A 19,849-nucleotide genomic window follows, 5' to 3' on the forward strand; every position below is an offset into this window, starting at 1 on the left:
AGGGCCGGATCTGCCCCTCCCTGCAGCTCTCTCCTGACTGCCATCTGGCTGGGAGAAAAGAGCTCTTGGTCTGTAAGCAAGCGCCTCCCCTTGCTGCGCCACTTGCCCCCGGGGGTGGATGCACAGCTGGGATGCAGTGCAGTGAGCTGGTTCTGAGCAGCCTGCGGGGTGCCAAGGGGAAGGATGAGCCCTCCAAGTGGTAGGAGCACCAGGAGTGCTTGTTCCATTCTGGCGGGGTGCTCTGGGGCCTAGTTTCATACTGCCTTCTGGAGACTTTGTCCCACACCCGTCCCAGGTGGAAGCGGGCTTTGAGCACCAGGCCACTTCCCTGCGACTCCACCCGTTCCAGGCAGCCATCAGAATCCAACCCCGACTTTCCACCTCCGCTGTTATCAGGCTGGAGGGAGGTGCTGCGACTGTGCAGATTTCATCATCGCGCTGGTTCCTGAGAGTGCCAGGGAAGTCCTGGCTTGGACCAGCCCCTTCCCAGGACCTCTGAGTGCTCCTCTGTGCAGGTCTCTGGGGAGGGGGTCAGGCTTGTGTGGCATACATCACCCAACCGCCCCCCCTGCCCCCCCCAAGTGGTCCAGCAGCTTTTTTTCTTAATAAGATCTTTGCTCTTCGGCATTGCTGGGTTGCAGGCGGTGATTAATGCTGGCTGGAGAGCTCTGTTCATCACGTAGGTGTGAGTAATTAGCAGGTGGCAGATTCTGAACCCAGGTCCTCCCTTGCCTTTCATCCCCCTGGCAAGGTCAGGAGTGTCAGCAGGGCAGAGGCCCTTGGCACTGCACAGGTAATGGGGGTCATCCTTTCTGGAGTAGGCCTGGCAGCTCCCCAGGCAGCAGGGAGTGGAGCAGGCGTTCTCTTTTCCCCTTTACCTTCTGCTGTTTAATCCCAGCAGATGGAGGTGTTTAAAATTTCCCTGGAATCTGTCAGCACCCAGGCCCGTGCCTGCCAGTCTGCGAGCCACACGGCAAAGCAGCTTGGCTTTCTCTTGCTTGTTACCTCCGGGCTGTCATAGTCCCTTGCGTCTACCCCTCACAGGGCCATGCATGCTCTGGTCACTGACCTGCTCCCTCCAGCTGTGTCACGTAGGCTCTGGCATACAAGGCGGTGTTGACATGAAGTGTTTTTCTTCCTCCGGCATCTGAAGCAAGCCAGTGCTGCCCCCCATAGCTATGCCTGTGTATGCTGTCTGCAGAGTGACAGCCTCTGGAGATGAGCATCCAGTGGCAGATGACAGAACAAGGAGCAATGGTCTCAAGTTGCAGCAACAGAAGTTTAGGTTGGATGTTAGGAAAAACCTTCTCACTAGCATATGTAAATCACTGGGATGGTTTACCCAGAAAGGTGCTGAATTTTCCATCTTTGGAGGTTTTAAAGACCTGGCTAGACAAAGCCTTGGCTGGGATGATCTTGTTGGGGATGGTCCTGCTTTGAGCAGGGGGTTGCACTAGATACAGCCACCTGAGGTCCCTTTCAGCCCTCTGTGATCCAGTTTAAAGGGACTGGACCCAGCAGGAGACCAGGATGCAAAACTAGCAAATTCCCCCTTGACCAACGCTGCTGTGCGCCCAAAGAGACGGCAGCGCAGGGAGCCGGAAGGGTGGGGGAATCTGTGTCAGCTGTCAGGCATCTCCTTTGCAAAGCAAACAGAGTGGTTGTACGGTTGTGACGGGGGCTGGGGGCTTGAGTCATGTTCTCTGATAAGCTTCTGTCACTCGGCAGTGCTGGCTGATAAAGAGCAAGCCACACAGGGAGCAATAAATGCTGGTCGGGGAGGAAACCAAACAGCAAGGCGAAGGGAAAAAAAAATCAGACAACTGTTTATTATTGTTTGGGGGAAAGAATAAATCCATGCAGAGCTTCATGTCTCTCCGTTGCCTCCCTGCTCACCACTGATTGATGCCTCTCCAGACAAAGCCTCCCCTTTGTGCTCAGGCCAGTTCATCAGGGCGCCGACATGGTGTGGAGGAGAAAATGTTTTCTTTCTCCTCTCCCTCTGGCAGCGGGCAGAGCAGCAGCCAACCACACGGTTATCTGCCTCTGACCTGCTGGCCCAAGCTGGGCCTCTTTGTCTGACGGGCTGGGGGAGGCTGCGGCACAGATGCCTCCTGGATTGGTACCAGGCGGAGGGAGGGTGCCGCAGCCTCGTGCTCCTCTTTTCGAGGGAGATCTGTGCCTGCTTTATGCTGGCAGAGAGGAGGCTTATCGGTGCTTACGGCCTGATCTGTGGAGGTGTTTGAATGAATGGGAGCTTTGGGCCCTCGGCGCCTAAGAAGGTCATGCCCTTAAAATCTTCTGTAGCACCTATCGTCCCACACGCTTCTCGCTTCCTAGGAGAGGAGGGGGTATTAATAAAGCACAAGACTGAGGGTCAGCAGATTTGCTTAGTCCCATCTCTGCAGCTCAGTTGGTGCTGGATGGGATGCATCGCTGCCTGCAGTGCTGGTTTGCCATGTTAGTCTGAAGTCAGGGCAGGCTGGCACCTTTGAGACTGGCTTGGAGAGGCACGAGCTCTCGTAGGCATCAGCCTGCTTCCTTAGGTCTCTGCCTTCATTTTCGAATCTGCAAAGCCGGGTGCATGTCGCTCCCCAGCTCTCCCGTCTCAGGGAGCAAGGGTTGCAGCAAGGGCTGGGTGATCTCCAGTGAGCACAGCCGGTCAGCCCCTTTGAGGCTCTCAGCTCAGTTTGCAGCCAGCTGGAGTTGTCAGCGCGATCCAGGGGGATCTCTTGGAGGCCCCCCAGGCTGAGGCTGGACTAGCCTGGCACTGATCAGCTGGCAAAATCTGACAAGGCAGCAGCCTGTGGCTCCAAGGCACGCAGGAGTGCAGCAGCTGCTTCCAGGGGGCTAGTGGCTAACCCCATAAGCTGGACAAGACAGGGTGAGCTAGTGGGTAGGGCATGGGACTCTTGAGTTGGAGGCCTTGCTGGCCTGCTGTGTAATCTCAGCTGAGTGGCATCAATGTCCTATGCTTTCTGCTTTCCCCTTCTGTAAAAGAGGGGTCAGATCATTGTGCTCAACTCTGTGCAAACACAACACCAGCTGGCAGTGCCAATCAGGAATCAGCAAGCGCCCTTCAAAATCCAGTCCTGCCCTCTTAGATCTTGGGCTAGGTAGTTTCTCCCCCCCATGCTGCACTCCAGAAAAGCATCCAAGCCTCTTTGCTAGCCAGAGGCCAGGGTCTAAGCGGGGACAGAAAACCACCCCCCGAGCTCCCACGCGACTTAGCTTGATGGATGTCCTCGCCTCCAACACCGAACGCGCTGCAGTAAATTGCTGCCTCAGAGCAAAGCGCTTCCAAATGCTCCGGCGAAGCCTTAATCGGAGAAGAGTGATATGGATTTGGGGGGAGGGGGAGAGGTGAAGGAAGGGGTAGGAAAACAAAGCAGAGAGCCAAAGCACAAGCTTGGCTTGGACACCGGCCACGCCATCCCCCTGGGTTTAGAGCAGCCTGGATCCTTGCCCCTGAGCTGCGCCAGAGCACACATGCACAGTCTCCAGGCAAATCCTTTTATTTATCACTTTGGAGAAGGTTAGGGTGAGGCCTTGGCCAAAGCTGGGCTCCCCAGCGATGACCATGAGCCCTCAGCCCTGCTGTTCCCATTGCAACAGGGTTTGGGAGTGCTCTAGCAATCTCTGCACTCGTCTCAGGGCTCTGGGAGGGGACGGGACACTGCTCTATACTGTCCTCAACGAGGCTTTGGTGGGGCAAGGATGGACTTCCCCTAAGGAATTTCCCAGGTGAAGGTGTTGTTGGGATGCTGGAGGGCTCCAGGTTGTTCATTAGCAAGAGCCTAGCGTGGGAGTGGCTGGGCCTTCATCTGAGCCCTGAGGAGTGGGTAGGTGTCTTGGTAGTTTTGGGGCGAGCTCTGTGCTGCCTTGGCTCAGACCTTAAGGATGTGTTGCGCTTGCCTCCTCCCCCCGCCGCGCCTCCCCTTCCAATCTGGTCTGCATTTAGAGCTCAGCAGGCTCAGAGCGCTGCCGCGGCTTCGTGGACAGGGGAGAGGCCCAGGCGGGACTCGGGCCTGTTTGATTTTTCTTTCCCCCCCGCTCGTGAGGGCCCCACCAGTCTGCCTGTTATCTCAGGCCGGCAGGAATCCCAGACGCTCCGATGAGGGCAGGGGCTGGGGAGGGATGGTTTCCATTAGCCCGTTCCTACTGCGTGCCGGGGATGTCAGCAGGGACCATTACCTGCATCCAGTGCAGCCAGCAGCGGAGTTTGCGTTGGCTGTAATTTGCAAAGGGCTTTTCTTATGGAGCACAGACCCCAGGGGGACCTGGCTCCACCCCTGTGGGGCATCAGAGCCAGCTGGCCCCAGGCAGGGGCTTGCATTGCTTATCAGCTCCAGCTGGCCCACTGGATCTTCCCCTGCCTGCCCAAGTGCCCCCCAGCCTTCCTTCACCTCCTCCAGGGCCATTCACCCCATTCCAGTTGTCACCGGCAGGCTGGCAAGCAACCAGCAGGGCCAGTGCCATGAGCTGATGTGCTCTAGTTCCAGCTGGGCCGAGTCTTGCCCTTGGTCACTATCTGCTTGTCAAAAGCCCCTCGCCCTCCCAGGCTTGGGAACACGAGGAGCTAGGACCTGATGGGGCTTGGGGTGGGGGTCTGGGTGGAGAGAGGGGGACTCCCCTTTGCCAGAACCCCTCAGCCTGCTTTGTAGTGACCTCTTTTTTTCCTGTCCCAACCCATAGAAAAGTGCCGTCTCCAGGGTCCCATGCAGCAGCCTGGCATGGGACACACGGACCTCTTTGTCAAGCTGTGTGGAAAAGTCAGCTGTGCTATGGGGAGCCTAACCCCTGTGCCCGTGTTGGAGTTGGGGTTTGCATCCTGGTGATAGCATCTTCCAGGCGGAAGGTGGCAGCTAAATGCGATTTCCTCGTTAGCCATTGGAAAATCAGCAGGGCCGTCTCATTCTAGAAAGCCTGGTTTTTATGGTCAGGCACCTGCATGGCCCTATGCCTGTGCCATGCCAGTGGGATTATGATCATTTCCATTACAGGAGAGCTTGGGAGCCCTTATGAGCTACTTCCGACTCAGCTGTGTTGTGCTGTGCCTGCAAAGCAGTAGAGATCGTGACATACCCTACCAGGAGAGCCCATGGCCTCTGCCAGTGCCTGGGAAAGAGTGGTTGGCTCCCTTATGCATGGTGACTGCATGGGTGAAAGTACAGGGTTAAATTTCCCAGGGGAGCACCTGTGGCGGGGTCAGCGTGGCTCTCTGACCTGCCCAGTGCAGGGATGTCTCCCCCCGGCATCCTTTGGGGGCTGCGGGGCTGCGTCTTTGCACACTGGGTGTCCACGTGCCACCAGCTCTGCCCGTATCACGAAGGATGAGCCAGGTGCTCCTGGTGGCTGAGAGGCAGGAAGCAGGGGGAGGCTCAGGTGAGCAGGAAGGAGCATGGTAGGGATCCAGAGAGGAAGGTGCCAGCACACTCGGGCCTTGTTAGGTGCCCAGCTGGCACCCAGCCACGGCTTTGTGCAGGAGGCTTCAGCAACACCTCCACGCGGAGGTGAGCAGGAGGCGGCCGTGGTCCTGCCAGGCACTCCCTGCTCGTTGCCTAAAAGCCCTGTGCGCGTGGAGGCAGGGAGGGGCCGGATCACAAACAAGATCCAGGAAAACAAGAGTTTGCAGGAACTCGGGAGTGGCTCTGGGCCAAGGAAATCAAACCGCTCCCCAGCCGCCCGCAGGGGGTGTGTCATGTCAGTGCATACACGGTTGAGCCCATGAATATTGCATGGGGTGCCGAGAGGCAGGCCTGCCCAAGGTATCCTGCTACGTCTCTGGGGATCTGCAGCAGGGCGGTGCCCGGCTGGCTGTGTCTGCTACCCCAGCATGCAGCGTAATCCTCACTCTGTCTGCTCCCTTCTCTCCGACTCTCCCTACGCAGGGCCTGGAGGCATATGGACCCTACCCGCAGCCCTAGATACTTGTTCACTGTGCCCTGTGGCCCTGGTATTACCCACTTCAGCCACTGCCTGGGACCTAGCTGTGATCTAAACTTTCAGCTCTTTCATCTGCCTGCGCATGGGTGTCTCCAGCCTTTCCTGGATTACCAGCCTCTCTGTACTGAGATGCATCCTCCATACACGTGCTGGGGGCCGTCTTTTTGGCTGCCTTGGGGGCTGCAGGAAATATTGCCAAGTAACCTTCAAGAGGTGACTGCATGGCACCATGATCGACTTCTCTGAATGTGGTGAGAGGTAGCTCATGGTATAGGATCTGAGGGAGCAGCCACTGGCATCCAGCATGACATGCAGGCAGGGAAGCATCCCTGGAAAATCACGGGTCGCCCTCAGCTCTGAGTGTGGCTGAGCGCTGGGCTCGGAGGTGTAGACAATCCATCGGAGAACTCCACTCATCTTTAAGGGGACCTCTATCTTGCAAACACCCCTCTAAGTACTCAGAGACTAACTTCCTGAGGTTCAGAAAACCAGTCCTCATTTTCCATCCAAACATCCTTCCAGTGAGAAACAGCATTTTGTTGAAAGCATTATTTTTATACATAAAAGAGAGAAAAAAAATCTTTGAAAAATCCGCCCCTTGCCCAACATCTTATGGTTCAGATTTTTTGAGGTTTCATACATGGAAAAATCACTTTGATGGCCTGTTTTTTTTTCTTTCAGGCTTTTCCCTAAACCCTGGGAAATTTTTAAATTTTATTTTTTATTTTCAATTTCATCTTCATTCATTTTCCCTGCAGAAGGATTCATTGAGGCAGCCTTTCCTGCCCTCATGCATTTTAGTAGGCAGCTGTATGCTCACGCCAGCGGCTCTGAACTGTTGAACTGTGTTGCTTGATCTGCGGTAGAAAGCTGTGCGCGCCCCCACACATTGGTTTAATGCCCATGAAATGGGCTGGGCTGTGTGCAGAGAGTGGAGTTTCTTTTCCGATGAGAAATTTAGGTTTGGATCCAGATCTGAACTTTCCTGGGCCTCGTGGTTTCATCCGCTGCAGGCAGGGGATGGGGTAGCTGTGCTCTGGGCTGGAGGAATTACCATTTCTTCATGGGGTTTCCTCTCAGCATGCTGTTACAGAGGCGTTGGCACTGACACTGAGTGTCTGTGTGGCCGCACACCCACATGTGCTTGTTTCTGCACGGCAGTTCAAGTGCAGATTCTTTGTCCTGAGTGGGGATTTAATGTGTTCTGGCATAAGCCCTGCTTTGACACTGTGGATGCACATCCAGACATAGAGTGACTGTGCCCTCAGGCCGTGTGTCTTTGCTTGTGGAGTTCAGCTATTTCAAATAGGTGTATTTATGGATGACTATGCACAGCAGGGGTCTAGATGGGCCAGGAGTGTTCGCTACACCAAGGGGACTGTACATCAGCAGGGTGCTGGCACTGAGGCTAAAGCCACAGAAAAGAGGTAGCTTGTGGACATAGCTGCTGTACTGTACCTCTGTCAGGGACAGCCAGTCCTCCAGCTGGTTGGGGGATGGATTAGCTGGCCTTCGGGGTCCCTTCCAGCCCTACAGTTCTCATGGGAAGCTGAGAATGGCTTTAAAAAAACTTGGGAAGGCTGAGACTAGGTCTGCCTTCCTCTCGCAGGGTTGTTGTGTTAATGCTTGAGAGCGAGTGCAGGACCTCTTTTTGCCTCTCCCAGGCCAGAGCTTATGGCTGCCCGGTGCTACCTGGAGGCCACCTTTGTCATGTGGGATGTTGAACACCCCTGTACAGAGTAGCCTGCCCTGCTCTTTGCATTGCTGCAGGCTGCGGGCAGGGCCGGGGCATTCGCATCTGGGGGCGGGGACGCAACAAGGATGTTATGGTTTAATAATTGTAACGGCCGACGCTTGGCACTTCCTGGGAGCCTCCATGTGTTTGGCAGTGCTTCAGCACCCAGCAAAGCTGACCTGGCAATGGGCAGCTCCAGTTGTGCTGTGCCAGGCGGAGGAGAAGGCACGTTTCAGCCTGCTCTCTGGGAGGTGAGAGCCATGAAGCTATGGAGGGTGGGCCTGGGTCTGTTCTTGGGTGGGGGGCTTGGAGCAAATGCTGGCTGGGAACACAGGGTTCACCAGCCAGCCCAGATGCCACGGTGCTGGGGCATTGCACTCCGGAAGGACGAGGCAGCCCAGCCTGGATCAATGGGTCCCTTAAAGACCAAAGTCCTGAGTGCTCTTCCCCGCTCTGGTGATAGCGGGGGGGTTGTCCGGGTGCTTGGCACCAAAGTTTTCCCGTGTTGCCATTTTGGAGACCCCATGTGCGCTACGCAGAGCTGAGAGGCCCTGCGGGGTGAAGGGCTCTGTCCAGCAGCCCGGTAAGGTGTTTTCTTTCAGTTTGGAGCAAAGAGATGGGTTTGCTTTAAGGCACTGTGCTGGGATCCAGGAGATCTTGATTCAATTCCTGCCTGTCCAGAGCTGAGGGCTAACTCTCTTTATCTCTTCCTGCCTTGAGGTTGTTTGTATTGGTGCTCTCTCACCTTTTGTCTCATCTCTTGGCAGAAGGGTAAGCTCTGTGGGGCAGAGTGAGGCTCTCTCACTATGTACATGCAGCACCAACAGGGCCGGGGGCATCTGAGAGCTGCCATGATACAAATAATTACACTGTGAAAAGGTGCAAGACTGGCCTCAACAGCATGGCGCAGGGAGCAGAAAGCTGCCCCCAAGGGACAAACCTTGCTCCCGGGAGGAAGGTGGGCAGGGGCTGTGCCCATCACAGGCTTGGGGAGTTGTGTGCCGTCCTGTCCCTTCCTTGCCTGGCTCTGATGGATGGGAGCAGCTTTGCTGCCTGGTGTCTCGCTTCAGCTCCCCTGCCGGCGGCACGTGATTTAGGGAGAGCAGGAGCACAGCTCAGAGCTGTCCGCACCTCTGATCCAGAAACCTTGCTGAGAACCAAGGAGGATGCAGAGGCAATAATTCCTCCTGTGACCTCTGTGATGTTCTCTCCATCCGTCTGCCCTCGTAGCTGGGCACTCAGGCTCTGGTGTGGCTGGCTGAGAAATGAGTTACTTTCTCCTGGCTGGCAGTTTGCAGCATAGCGCAAGGCATAACAGCCTGACTTCACCCAGTCCCCCCTGCTTTGCATTACCCCTTGTTCTTGTGCCCCCTCTTCCCGCTGATCTGCAGTGGTTACTTCATGAGGATGTGCTTAGTACCCAAACTCCCCACTGAGCTACCCTATATGTTGAGTGCAGACCTGGGAGTACCTGGCTCATCCTGGATCTGCCCCTGGCATGATGGGTGGCCTGGATAAGTCACCCCCTCCCTCTGCCCTGGGTGAAATAGAGCCAACTGTGTGTACCATTGTCAGTAGTATTTTCTTTGCCTAACTGACTTGGACAAGTCCAGGCAGAGGCTGCAAGGGAGGTAAATTGCTGGGCACCCTTGGCCATGGGAGGAGAGTGCCCCTCAGAAGTGTAAGTGGGCTGCTGCAGTGCAGATAAAGATGTGCTGGAATAGGGAGTTTCCTGTAAAACAGTTTCCTGATGGTAAATGCTGGTTCATCAGGAATGAAATGTTTTGCAGTTCCAGGATGGCATTATTGGTTGAAATGAGAGAGCAAGAACAGCTCCCTGGAACAGGTGCTAGCTCATGGCTCAGGATATGCCGGTGCCAGTGCCCCTGCTTGGACCTGAACCCAGAGGTTCCTGGCTAGAGGGTCTTGCCCTTCTGCTGAGGGTCAGACTGATGCCACATTTAGGGTCAGGAAGGAATTTTACCCCAAGGTCAGATCAGTACTGACTGGAGTGCAGGGGCGGAGGTGTTGCTTTCTTCTGTAGTGGGGATACGGCCCCTCTGCCTTGGATCTCCTGAGCGTATATTAATAGCAGTAGCAGGACGCTGGCCACAGTGGTCCCCCTGCTTTACCTGTGGCAGGTTTAGGTGTTCTGCCTTGTGGCTGTGTGACCAGGCTGCCCGTCATTTGGGTAGAGATAATCCTGCTTCAGGGAGGGGGTTGGACTAGATGGCCTCCAGAGGTCCCCTCCATCCTGACTTTCCCATGTTTCTGAGATACCTGCTCAGGCCTCGTCCCTGTGTCCTTTTCAGGCCTAGTGAGGGCCCTACCTGCCTCGTGGTTGCCTGTTCTGGAGCGGGTCTGGGTCTGGCAGAGAGGTTACCCCCACTGCCAGTCTATGTGAATGCTGCTTGACAGGAACCCCCTCTCCACCACTTCTAGCGGGGGTATGTCTGATCCTACACAAGGGCTCTGTATGGGGCCATTGGAGGTTACAGCACAGGTTATTTGCTATTGACTTCTCCATGGGATGGTGCCAGGTGCAGAGCGAGCTGGTTCCTGCTACTACTCACCAAAGCTAAGCTCAGAAAGGGATGTCTGGCACTGAGGATCCCTCCTCTCTCCTGTTCTCGACCTGCAGCACACGCTTTAGTTTTTGAGGAGTGAAACGTTGGACCTATTGAAAAACTTTGGGCTTGGTGTAGAGGATCTGGCTGGCAGTAATGGCCTTTCAGACGCAGGGCATCAGAAGGGATGGCCTCGTACTTCCTTTGTAGGTTGATCTACTCAACACTGTGAACCCATCTGACATCAAGGTGTTCAGCTGGACTGGTGCTGGAAGGGAGGTCCCCTAAATTGTTCCCTGTCCCCATGTTTCACAGGCCCCTGCCTGCTGCCACTCTCCCTGCTCCTGCGCTGCTAGAGACAGTTCCCTGAAAGCAACAAGTGTCCCTGCCTTCTACTTGAAGGTTTTCAGAGATGAACGTCAGAGGCCATTTGTAATGAAAAGCAACAGCTTTATTGACCCAGTTAGCTTACAAACAGCGCTACTTGTTCCTACGCCTGGCAGGTAGAGCTTTTTCAGATTAGCTGCTTGCCTATCAGCAAAGAATGGTAGCAGAGCAAGGCAAAGCGTTCAAACTGCAGCACTATCCATGCTGCCATAGGCAGGGCCAAGCGGGAGGGATGACCACAGGGTCACCTTGGTCCTTTCTGCCCTTATCATCCAGAATCTCCTGGCTCAGCATGTGTCTAACAATGCGTTGGACATTGTTGTGCAGATTGCCATCTCTGTGAGATGCTGCTTCCATCTTAAGGATTTGTGGAAGTAGTTCCTGGGAGGAACGATGTCCTGGCCTCAGCCAAGCTGATGGGTGGGCTGCTCGTGACGTCATTTGTGCAGTGGTGACCCCAGAGCTACAGGGCAGTACTGTGCCAAGGGGGCCCTAGCATAGCCATGTGTGCTGCCGAGATCCAGGCACGCTGTATGATATAAGCCAGCTGGCATTCAGATCTCTGCTTCCTTGTTTGGAGGTTTCTTGCAAATGTCAGTGCCACGTTCCCTCCCTCCGACTTATTGTAATAACACTCTCAGTGGATTTCAGTTTGCTGTACCCCTTTGCCAGGCACGTTTCAACGTCAGCTTCAGACCCACGCCTGGCCTTTAGTATGTCCCCTTCTCAGTCGGGGGCTACAATGCACTTTGCAAACCCTGATGCCTTTCAGGGGACGAGCAAAGTGCTATTGCTACAGGGTCCCGCAATGGAGAAAGCCAGGTCCTCAGCCTCCCTAGCCCCTCGCTACCTGAAGCTGGCTAGTTCCTGGTTCCCCATCCTTCCCTCCTGCCAATAGACTCCCCCTTGCTCCCTGCTGTGATATCAGTGGGCTTCAGCCTAAAAAGAAGTGAGGGGAGCTGACTGCAGGCAGGAGCAGAACAGCTCTGAAAACAAGTTGCTACTCCAAAGAGTCATAAGTGGGTGGGATCAGTCAGCTGGAGCCTGTGATGCGACCCAGGTTAGCAGCAAACGGCTGCTTCTCGGCAGGGCGTCCGTCTGCCCATCGGCCCTGATCCTGGCAGGGCTCTCTAGCCCCCGCCCCACGCTCCTGCCCTTGTCAAGTTCTCGATGTTTCCAGCATGGGATGAGACCTGGGCAGGGCTCAGGGGAGCTGTCTCTTCCTCGAGAGCACAGGGGCCTTTCTTCTTCACCGTCCACCGGCCTTGTTCCCGAATCGCTCTGGTCAGGCCGCAGTGTCCTCCCTGGCCGGCTGCACCTGACACGTGAGGGTGGCGCGTATTGGCGTCTCTCCCCTTCACCTTTCTCTCCTTGGGGAACTGGGCTGGGGAGCTGGGTTGGGGTTTTTTTTTATCTCCTCGTTACGCTCCAAGCTTGGCAGCTGCTGCACGCGAGTGCTGTTCAGCTTGAACGATGAGACTGGACTAGGCTAGAACAGACCCCGATGCCTAGAGTGAGCTGCTGTGTTTCTCCTGCCTGCCATAAAGGAAGCAGAAAGGGAGTGCCAGAAGGAAGGGAAAACAAATGCTACCAGCGCCGAACTGGAGGGAATCAAGACCAGTTGGAAAGCTGATTAGATCGCCCTGCCCGTCTCCGGGCTGGGGCTGGCTTGTCCCTCCGGGATGCATTGCCCGGTGCTGTAGAAGACCCCGCTGGAATTGCAGGAAGACTTACCTCTCTCCCAGCTCTCCTGGAGGGATGGTTGCAGCTGGGGCTCACAGCTGAGCTCGGGAAGGGACCCATCACGATGCTCAAGTTCCGGGCAGACCGTCGGGTCAGGTAGGACTCTCCCGGTGAGAGCAGGGGAAGGGGAGAGAGGGCAGGCCTGGCTCCGCTGGCCTGGGGGGCTCAGTGTCTGCGCGTACAAGGAAGTGCATGGGGGAACTTCAGTTCGGTCAGTGACTGCTGCATTGCAGTGCTTCAGGAGGAGATGCTTAACTCAGGAGTTCTTGGAGCCGGGTCAGGCAAGGCGAGGCTAGGAGGGGAATGATTTAAGGAGGATCCTGGGAAGTTACCTGCCCTGCTTTGCCTGGGCCTGGGGGTGTAGGTGTTGCAGGGGGCAAGGAGGCTGTTGGGTGAGTGCCAGTGGGCACCACAGAAGCTGCACAGGGCTGGCCTGGGGTTGGGGGGACCTTGCCTGGAGATAAAGAGCAGCTGCTGGATGAATGAGCTGTCTGAACAAAGGCTGTGCTCAGACTCGGCGCCCTGGGGAGGGTCCCTGGCTGTGGGCATCAGTCCTGGCAGGACTGGGACAGTCAGCATGGATAAGGGGTCCCTCAACTTTCCCCACCTGCAGGCTGCTCTAGCAACATCCCAGTAGCATTTCTGTTGAAACAGCGCTGCCCTGGCCCCCTCTCCCTCAGCATGGGGTGAGAGGTCATCCCTTCTCTGTGTGTGTCTAATTCCCTGGCCGTGCGCTCAGAGCCCTTCGCTCTGCCCCCTCCTCTGAAAAGCTTGGGTGCAACAAGCACTGTCCCCTCTGCCATCTTAAACCAGGCAAGGAGCAAGAAGAAAGGGCTCGGTGTCTTTCTGAGTTTCGGTTCCCTTCTTTCTTAAAAGCAGTGCTGCTGGCTCCACGCAGGGAGCGGGATTTGTCCTTATTTATATCTGGATGCAGGCAAGTGGAAACTTTTAAAGCTGATGACTAGGAAGGGAGCGACCAACGGCACAGAGCATTGGCTGCAGGGACAGGGCTTTGGACAGCAAGGGGGTATGCAGGGAGAGCTGCTTTAGCAGGTTCCTGCCAGCAAACAGAAGATCCACTAGTCCTGGCTTTCTCCCAGGTCTTTGGGTGCAATCCGTGTGTGTGGAGGTGGTGGTGGGGGGAGGGGGGTCACAGCCACTGTCTTCTTTGCTTAAACTTTCCCCTTTTGCTGACGCTACAGTTGCAGTGCACTGGCTGTTTGCATGTTGAGATTATCCGTGGGAAGGCAGTCCCCGAAGAGCCGGGTGCATGGCTGTGCTACACTGGGAAGCCAGGAGCTCGGAGGGGGTGAGAGCCGTGTTTGCTGTGCCAACAGATCCTGGTAGCTGGCATCCCGTTAGGCTGATGGGTCTGTGCAGTCGCACTGCGTACATTTGCTGTGCTCTGGGACATCCCTGCCACCCTCCATGGAGTGGGATTGAGCAGATCTAGTGCTGAACGTGAGCTGCGTTGGGACTGATGCCTTAGCTTTGCCAAAGCAAGGATCTTCTTGCATGTGCTGTGGCTTTCACCTGCTGTGGACTGGTGCTCCAAGCTGGCAGCTAGGAGCCTGGTTCAGGATCCCACCCCCTTGGAGCTCCTTGATTTCTAACCTGAAGGGCAGGGGGATGCATTGCCAGTGCTAACTGGTCCTGTTGTGCCTCTTGGCAGGAACCCGGAGCTTGCAGGCTGAGCATCTAATGCTGCAGCTCCGATTCAGTGGAGTCTTGCTAGGGGTGATATGTAACCAGTGCAGCTCCCTGCTTAGACTCTCACTGGAAATGGGTTTAATTGCCGTGCAGTGCAAGCCAAACCAAGAAACCAGGCTTACGCCAGTGTGTGTGTCCACGCACCATGTAGTCTTGGTTTAACTAATGGGCAGCTTCACAGCATTAATTAAATAAGTTCTCCTTGGTGCAAAGCAGGTCTTTTAGTTGCTGTGCACAGTGCTGCTGGCTACGGAGGCAAGTGGCAGAAGGAATTGGGCCCTGAATGACTATCCAATTTAGGAACATAGGGGTCCACAGCCTTTTTTAACATAGGATGCTGCAGTCCACACAAAGCTGGATGCTTAGGTTTAGAGGTTAGTGGTAAGCGCTCCTTGGCTCTCTTATAGTCCTAGATATTAGCTTAGGATGTGGAGGGCCTGAGTTAAGGTCCATTCTCTGCCACAGACTTCCTGTGTTCCCTTGGGGGAGGCTAGCCACCTCATCTGTCTGTGCGTCAGGTCCCCATCTGTACAATGGTGATGATAGCACCATCCTGCCTCCCAGGTGTGTGTGAGGATAGATGCATTAAGGTTGCTGGTGTGCTGGTACTATAGCAAGGATTATTTGTAGTGTTGTTGCACCTGAGGCCCAGTCATGGATTTCAGGTCTCCCCTGTGCTAGGTGCTGCACAAACACAGAGTAGAAAGCTGATCCCTGTCCCAAACGGCTTACAATCTGTGGAGGTGCCTGAGCCAGATGGATCCAAACCACTAGTGGAGCTGTGCTACCACAGACTGATGTTTCCTCATGTTCATGGTGTAGCCAGGGCTGTGGCACTGCGGCTGCCTGGGCTTTGATGTGCTATGGGGCAGTAGCCAGCGTAAAGCATTTTTGGCAGTGCCAACGGCTTCACGCTCCTGGATTTGTTGAGTTTGGGTTTTGTGCATGTAACCACACTTGGCTGCAGGAGTGGTGCTGTTAGGGAGGCAATGTTTGATCCTTCTCTTTTTGCAGGCCATTACTATAAAGGCCTTGTCTTACCCCTTCAGCATGTCCCCAGTGTGTTTCTGATCAGTCACTCAGTTGATTTGCAGGAAGCTAAGAGTGACGCATTACCCGTGGAGGTGTTGGCCTACCAGGAACACAGTGGCTCTATTGGGCAAGCTCAGACTCAAATGATTCCAGTCTGGTGCAGAGCTGTCCCTGTGTCTGGACCAACTCCATGCATTGGCTTCTTGTGCTTGAACGGTGCTCCTGAGGGTATTGCTTTACTTTTAATGAAAATTACTATGCCAGCACAGCCCTTCAGTGTAAGGCACCTCTCTATCACTATAATGAAATAGTTTATTCCCCTTCCCACATTGCAATAAACTTCTATACTACTGTCACTGTGTCCACTCGAACGACACCAACAGGCAGTGGTTAATGTGCTCCAGGGTTTGTGGATGAACCTTGGGGCTCTGTCCAGTGTTAAGGGGAGTCCATGGAAGGACTCTCATTGACTTTCCCGGGGTTTGGATCGGGCTCTGGGGACTATTTTGTTGTGGAGAAAAGCTTTCCCATCTCAAAATAACCAAGCAGGGATTATGGCTCACCAAATGTCACGGGGCTAATTTATTCTGACAGCTGTAGTTTAGCTTTATGTTAATATCTCATCATGTTGCAGTCAGTGTTCTGTGATATGTCCCGTAGAAATAACGAGGTCTCGGCGATCAGAGACCTCCCTTCTGCTTGCTGCTCTGCGAGCTCGGCTGGGAAATGCAGATGAAATTTGCTGCGCAGATTATGCAGCGTGTGGATTAGCGAAGGGGAAGATAAGCAAGGTTCTGCTGCCATTTGTAATCTGTTAAGTGTTGCCAATCCATCCGCCATGTCAGGGGCACTTTGGAGCGGGCCTTTTCATGGTCTCCTGGGGAGAGTGAGGACTTGTGGCTTTTGCTTCTGGAGAGATTTCTAGTGGGCCAAGGACCCGGGCTGATGGCCTGGCTTGGCCACCTCCCCTGGAATCCTTCAGACAAGAGCAGTTCCACTGCCTGCATCTGGGAGTGGAGGTGGCAGCAGGATGACGGTCAGTATAGGTGTTGCTTTAATGCTGTAGTCCTTCATACCCAGCCTACAGAGGCCCCGTGGGCCATGCATAATGCTGGCTTAGTGGCATGTGCCAGGGCAGCATACGGCCGCTGTCTGAGATAGGAACCTGTGATTTAGTCCCCGGCATCTGGGCGCTTTGGGAAAATGTTATCTCCTTGTTCGTCACTGATAGCCTTATCTCCGCAATGCAGCCGCGCGGTCAGGGCTCGCGCTAGAAGCAAGGGGCTCAGTTCTGGTCTGCTGGACCCATGCGAATTGGTGGGTTTTGGAGCAGGCTGTGGACTGAGATATCCAACATCCAGGGCTATCCCAGGCTGTGTTGGACAAGAATTCACTGGGAGACAATGCAGGCTAGTGGTTGGAGCTGAGGATGGTGGCAAGGTCTTCTGACATCTGTTCTGCACTGCTGCAGACCAGATGGGAGTCTGAATCACTGAAGTCTAGATGCTGATACTTTCCCTTTCATCCAGTAACACCCTGTGGCATGAACCGTGCTGTGAATCTCAGCAGAGCTGGCCAAAGAGTAAAGTACCATCCTGTGCGAGGGTCCCGAAACCTGGCCCTTGGGGCCTGCTGCTCAGAAGTCCTAAGTACCTACAAAACCACATGCGGTCACTGGGAGGTCAACACCTCTCGGAGCTCAGACCCTTGATCCTTTGTGCCTCAGTTTCCTCATCTGTAAAAACGTACTGACTAATACTGCCGCACCTCTATCAGGTGCTTTGAAATCTGCATGCTATGTAATAATGGTGCATGGTAGCAAATGAAAGGACTGACTGCTGTGCAGAATAGACTAAGAGAAAGCCAGGCCTTGAAAAGGTCTTTTTATCTGACTGTCAATATGAAGTCCATGCCAGTTGGATGCAGGTTATGCTGCTTACCCTTCACTTCTAGTGCCTGTGTAACCCCTTCCTTGCTAGATGGAGTCCACTGGTGATATGTTATAATGGCCACCAGTGGACTTGCCATTTCTGTGGCTGTCATTCCAAGCGTCCGCGTAGCACCGCAAGATTAGCATGGAGGAACCTACCAGGGACTGAGGTGTTACGTGATGTTACATGAATGCTATAAGAGGGTTATCGTGACATTTGGTGTGTGTGGAAGCTGCCTGTCTGATACACTGTGCTCCTCCAAGTGAACTCTGTGGGGGAAATGGCCTGGCCACATGAGGGGTTAATGCTTATCTGTGCATGCTACTGCTATGCCAGAGCAAATAGAAAACGCGGTATAAGTGATTTGCCTCTGTCAGGACTGGGCGTGGGCATGGGGATGTGGGTGCACGGTTGGGAAGGGCCAGTGGAGGGAGGGTCCACCTCTGTGGCATCTGTGTTCAGTGGGAAGAGAGTGCCGGCGTTACGCTGTGATTGAGCTCCCTCTCCCTGCAGCCAGGCCTGGACCACAGGTGTCTCTCTGTGCTCTGTTCTCCCTTCAGCCCGAAAGATGACCCTGCTAGTTTGCCAGGCCCCTGCATGTACTCCTTTGGTCCCTCAAAGGCACAGTCGCTGCCTGGTGTACACTGGGGGCTGGGTTGAAATCACAGCAGTGAACCCCAGAGTTGGCAGGTGGAATGGGCAAGTGTGAGCAGAACTGCCCCGAGCTCAGGATCTGCCCAGCGTGGGGTACAGATCTCTTCTGTTCCTGGCCCAGAGCCCGCTTTCCCAGATCATTAACATCCCCCATCTCAGCTCATCAGAAAGTCAAGCTCATGTGCCTCTGAGACCTGAGTGAGTTTTAGAAGTCCTCAGAACATACTGAGCTCATCTCATCACCACCTTGCTCGAGCTCACTCTGCTTTTGTCTGAAGAGAAGCTGGCCTAGAGGAGACTGCTTGTCCATCTGGTCCAGTATCTCACCACCAGCAGCAGCCAGTGAAGGATATTTCAGGGTTGTGTTTATAAGGTGAACCCTACCGGTGCAGTGTTAAGCTGTGCAGGATAGTAGCAGAGGGGCTTCTGTCCTGACTCCCTCCGCCGCCACACCCCAATGACAAGCGAATGACCTGAAGCATTGCTATCCCTACCCTTTCTGTAGCTGAGATAAGGTCACCGTAAGCAGCATTTTGTCCTTCACTGGAGCAGTGTGAAAATGTGCCTGGGTTGAGGTAACCACCTCACCTTGGGCTAATTTTGCCTGAGGAATATCTTGCAGCAGCTGCATCCGCAGCTCTCAACAGGTACATTGAGTCAAATAAGGGCAGTGGTGCTTCCTGGTCCCTCTACCAGCCTATCGTTCAGCGCAGTCCAACGCCGCTAACCTCACCTGACTCTCATGTGTTTTTTTGCAGCCATAATGAAAGACGGACCACGTTTCTGCATCCAGTGACCACACAGATTCCAGAAGAAAACGCACGATTTGACTTGCAAAAGTAGGTTGGCTCCCGAACCCTGCTGTTCCTGGCACTGTGTGCACGCATGTATGTGTGTGTGTATGCACATTTAAATGAAGAAACCAGAGTGTGAAAGTGCAAATAGCTTGAAGGAAATGGAATGCTTCTGGAGATCTGCAGGCCAGAAATGGTGGAGAAAGTCAAAGGTTTGCAGTGAGACAATAGAGCCCCTGGCTTTGCAATGGATGTCTGAGCGTACGGAGGAGGTTCTGACTCACTCTGGCTCCGACCCATGGATGGCAGTGGAAGGACTGACTCCTGTCACTTCAGTGAGCTTGGCTTCAGTGGGGGTTGTCTGGGAGGGGGTTGTGAGTTTGCTGGCTTGATGGACCTGTGGGGCAGACCGTTACTCCTCCGCCATCCTACGGATATCCCCAGTGTTCCTTATCGCTCTCTGTTGCAGATCGAACTTGGACATGTCAAGCAAAGCAGGCGGGAAGCGACCGGCGGCCATTAACAGCGAAACGACCAACCACGCCATGGTGTCCGAGGTGCCTCAGGAACGGCCAAATGGAAGGGTGGGTCCCACAGGGGTGGTAGAGATCAGGGCAGGTCTGGCAGGGAGGGCTAGGGTTCCTGGCATCTACCCCTTGCTCAGCCCTGGCCTACTGGATGAAACCCTCACTTCTTCCTTCTCTGCGTGTAGCTCTTTTCCCGTGAGCATCTGGTCTGTGGCAAGCAAATGTACTACCCCCGGTAAATGCCAGCTGGTACAGAGTTATAGCTGGGCTGAGGGATTTGCTGTGGGGAGCCAAGTACCCTATAGAAATTGGGCTGGATGAGACCTCAGGGAGCCATCTAGCTTAGCCCCCTGCTCGGGGCAGGGACATCCCTCTCCATCCCATCCCAGTTGCATGTGCATCTAACCTGCACTTGCAAACTGTCAGTGGTGGAGAATCTGCAATGGGAACACCCAGCCTTCACGCGGAGCCATCCAGGGGGGGCACAGGCCTTGTGATGAAGGTGCTACCTGGGGCTTTAGGAGATTTGGGCTCTGTTCCCAGCTCTGCTGCAGACTCCGTGACCGTAGGCAGGTCCTGTCCCTTCTCTGTACCTCAGTCTCTCCATCTGCAACTTGGGAACAGTGACACTGCACCCCCTCTTTGTGCAGCGCTCTGAGATCTGTGGTTGAGAAGTGCTGCATATCAGCGAGGCAGTGGGATGAATTATCATTGCTGTGCTCCTTGCACACTAGGGGAAGTCACTGACTGGGTCTGAGGCCTCAGCAAAGCTGTTGCAGCTATTCTGATGCAGCTCGATCTCCCCGTAGGGGAAAAGTGGGAT

General features: G+C 54.7%; 1 protein-coding gene across 6 annotated transcripts in view; it reads left to right on the top strand.

Annotated features, from left to right (window-relative positions):
- The window catches only part of PLEKHA6 (pleckstrin homology domain containing A6), a 60,548-nt gene that overhangs the window by 2,321 nt on the left and 38,378 nt on the right, over positions 1-19,849 (top strand). Inside the window, exons 1-3 of one of the 6 annotated variants that reach the window (XM_025205435.1) lie at positions 12,165-12,474; positions 18,464-18,544; positions 18,969-19,083. In XM_025205435.1, the coding sequence (XP_025061220.1) occupies positions 12,443-12,474; positions 18,464-18,544; positions 18,969-19,083 (228 nt within the window). In that variant the 5' untranslated portion in view covers positions 12,165-12,442. Of the gene's footprint in view, positions 1-12,164; positions 12,489-13,455; positions 13,479-13,664; positions 13,688-18,269; positions 18,353-18,463; positions 18,545-18,968; positions 19,084-19,849 lie in introns of those variants that run through there. The other 5 variants (XM_025205437.1, XM_025205439.1, XM_025205440.1 and 2 more) reach the window with 5 other exon arrangements.

This window comes from Alligator sinensis, unplaced genomic scaffold (assembly GCF_000455745.1).
Source record: "Alligator sinensis unplaced genomic scaffold, ASM45574v1 scaffold1322_1, whole genome shotgun sequence".
NCBI lineage: Eukaryota > Metazoa > Chordata > Crocodylia > Alligatoridae > Alligator > Alligator sinensis.